The 2,078-nt window shown below is 51.8% G+C and overlaps 1 protein-coding gene across 1 annotated transcript in view; it reads left to right on the forward strand.

Moving 5' to 3' along the window:
* The window catches only part of LOC105296407 (Fc receptor-like protein 3), a 22,652-nt gene extending 20,574 nt beyond the window's left edge, over positions 1-2,078 (forward strand). Inside the window, exons 10-12 of the mRNA XM_023534282.1 lie at positions 1,090-1,179; positions 1,514-1,652; positions 2,015-2,078. Coding sequence (XP_023390050.1) covers positions 1,090-1,179; positions 1,514-1,652; positions 2,015-2,078 — 293 coding nt within the window. The remainder of the gene's footprint in view (positions 1-1,089; positions 1,180-1,513; positions 1,653-2,014) is intronic.

Raw genomic sequence — 2,078 nt, forward strand, 5'->3', positions numbered from 1 at the left:
AGTTTCTCCTATTTTTCTCAGGTTCGTTGTGATATAATTAGCATATAACATCGTGTGTATCGAAGTACAGCGTGATGATTTGACACACATATATATTGCGAAATGATTGTCGCAGTTAAGTTAGTTAATACATCCCTCACCTCACATAATATTCATTCTGTTGTGGTGGCGGTGGCGGTGGCGTTGGCGGTGAGAGCGTTTAAGATTTACTCTCTTAGCGACTTCCAAGCATTCAGCACAGTATTGTTGAGTAGAGCGACCATGCTGTGCTTTCCAGAACCTACTCACGTCTGCCTGGGAGTCCGTGCCCTCCGGACGTAACTGGGCGCAGTGACTACTGAAAACAGCGTGGACGTTGCTCAAGGTCATTTTTATTTGTCTTTTGATTTCTTTTTTGACCCATTGGTTGTTCGGCAGCATGTTGTTGAGTCGTAACATATTGGAGAATTATTCCATTTTCTTCGTGTAATTTCTAGTTTTACATCATTTTTATGGGAAAAGAGGATTGATATGATTGCCATTCGTTAAGGTTTTCTCTGAGGTTTGTGTCTTGTTCTTTTATTTGGAACATACTCTGTTTCTCTGTCGTTGCCACAGAGAGATGAAGCAGCCATGCTTCCTTCCCAGTGCTGGCGGATGGGCCTCGCGTGGGAGGGCAGCCTGGCCTGACGCTCCCGCCCCGGCCCTGGCATCTCTCAAACCTTCATGCTTTTCAAGCAGCCTATTAGTTTTTAACAGCTTCCAGTAGTTGAGGTTGTGCCAACACCTGTCTGTCACTGTCCCTAAGGGGAGAATCTCAGAACCTAGATTTAATCTGTTCGTCAGCCAGACCCTCAGGCCAGCAGCTTTTAAAAGTATGCAAATATATGTAGTTCTGTGGGACCTTGAGCAGGAGCCCTGCTTGGCAGATGATCTGGCAGTGTCCTCTGGGTGGCAGACACAGAAATTGTGGCACCAGACAAGTGTACAAGCTCTTTTTCATGAAACACCAGTGAGCTGGGCAAGGCAGAGAGAGCGCACGGAGGCTGTAGCCGCAGCCCACGGTCCTGGAGAGCAGGTTCACACACTTGACGCGCGTGATGGCTGGAGCCTGCCCCCGGACACAGTCCAGGACCGCACCCCTAGAGCGGAAAGCCGCATCCCCAGCTCACAAACGACTAAGAACAGCTTCTAACCACGGTGAGACCAGAACTCAAATTCAAACCAAACCGGGGGAATGGAGTTGCTGACGGCGGACATAGATGCTCACGCACGCCTTTCGGAAGGGCTCCGAGCTCTCCGACAGCAGGTGGCAAAGCCTCGACGTGCCCGCCCAGTGACCCTTTCCTGGGAGGCGAGACTGGGGAGCATGGAGGCTGCGGAGTGTTCTGGGGCCCACCGAACCCTGCGAGGCCGGACACCCGGGGCCGAGCGGAGCACTGTGCGGGCGTAGGAAGAGATGGCAGGCGGCGCTGGTTCTGCGGGTGCAGACGCTGTCGCGCTGAGTCACCACACACAAGCCTGTGCGATGCAGGCTCGACTTCAACCCCAGACGCCCTCCTCCTCACCCCCAAGAGGGAGAACGCGGCAGAGGCGGTGCGGGAGCGCCCCGGAGCGAGACTCCTGAGTCTCATTCACATCCCCCGATCGTTCCGCACCCCGTCCTTCGGTCGGTACACAGCGAGGATCCTATGACTCTCACGCAGAGGTCGCCTGTAATCGGAATGTCACCAGCATGGAATTCAAGCATAAAAACGAGTAATTCTTCTGCCTGTATCCTAGTGAAGACTGCCCGAGAGCCACAGAACGTGGCTCAGGCACAGGAGAAAATTCACAGCTTTGAACATTCCTGTTACTGCGTGGAAAAAAAATGAGAAGACAGACCCGCTCACTTCGATAACTTACAAAAAAAAACAAGCAAAAACACAGGTAAGAAAAGCAGAAATTTATACTTTAGAAAACAAGAAAAAAAATCTGATCATCTCAAAACCTATGGCTTAAAGTGCCCATGACCATGTCATCTGTGACCCGCCAGGCTCCTGGCCGAGGCGGTGGCCACCTATGCAACCGCTTCCACCACGGCATTCAGGGTGGCTTAA

The sequence above is a fragment of the Pteropus vampyrus genome, unplaced genomic scaffold (assembly GCF_000151845.1).
Source record: "Pteropus vampyrus isolate Shadow unplaced genomic scaffold, Pvam_2.0 Scaffold124, whole genome shotgun sequence".
NCBI lineage: Eukaryota > Metazoa > Chordata > Mammalia > Chiroptera > Pteropodidae > Pteropus > Pteropus vampyrus.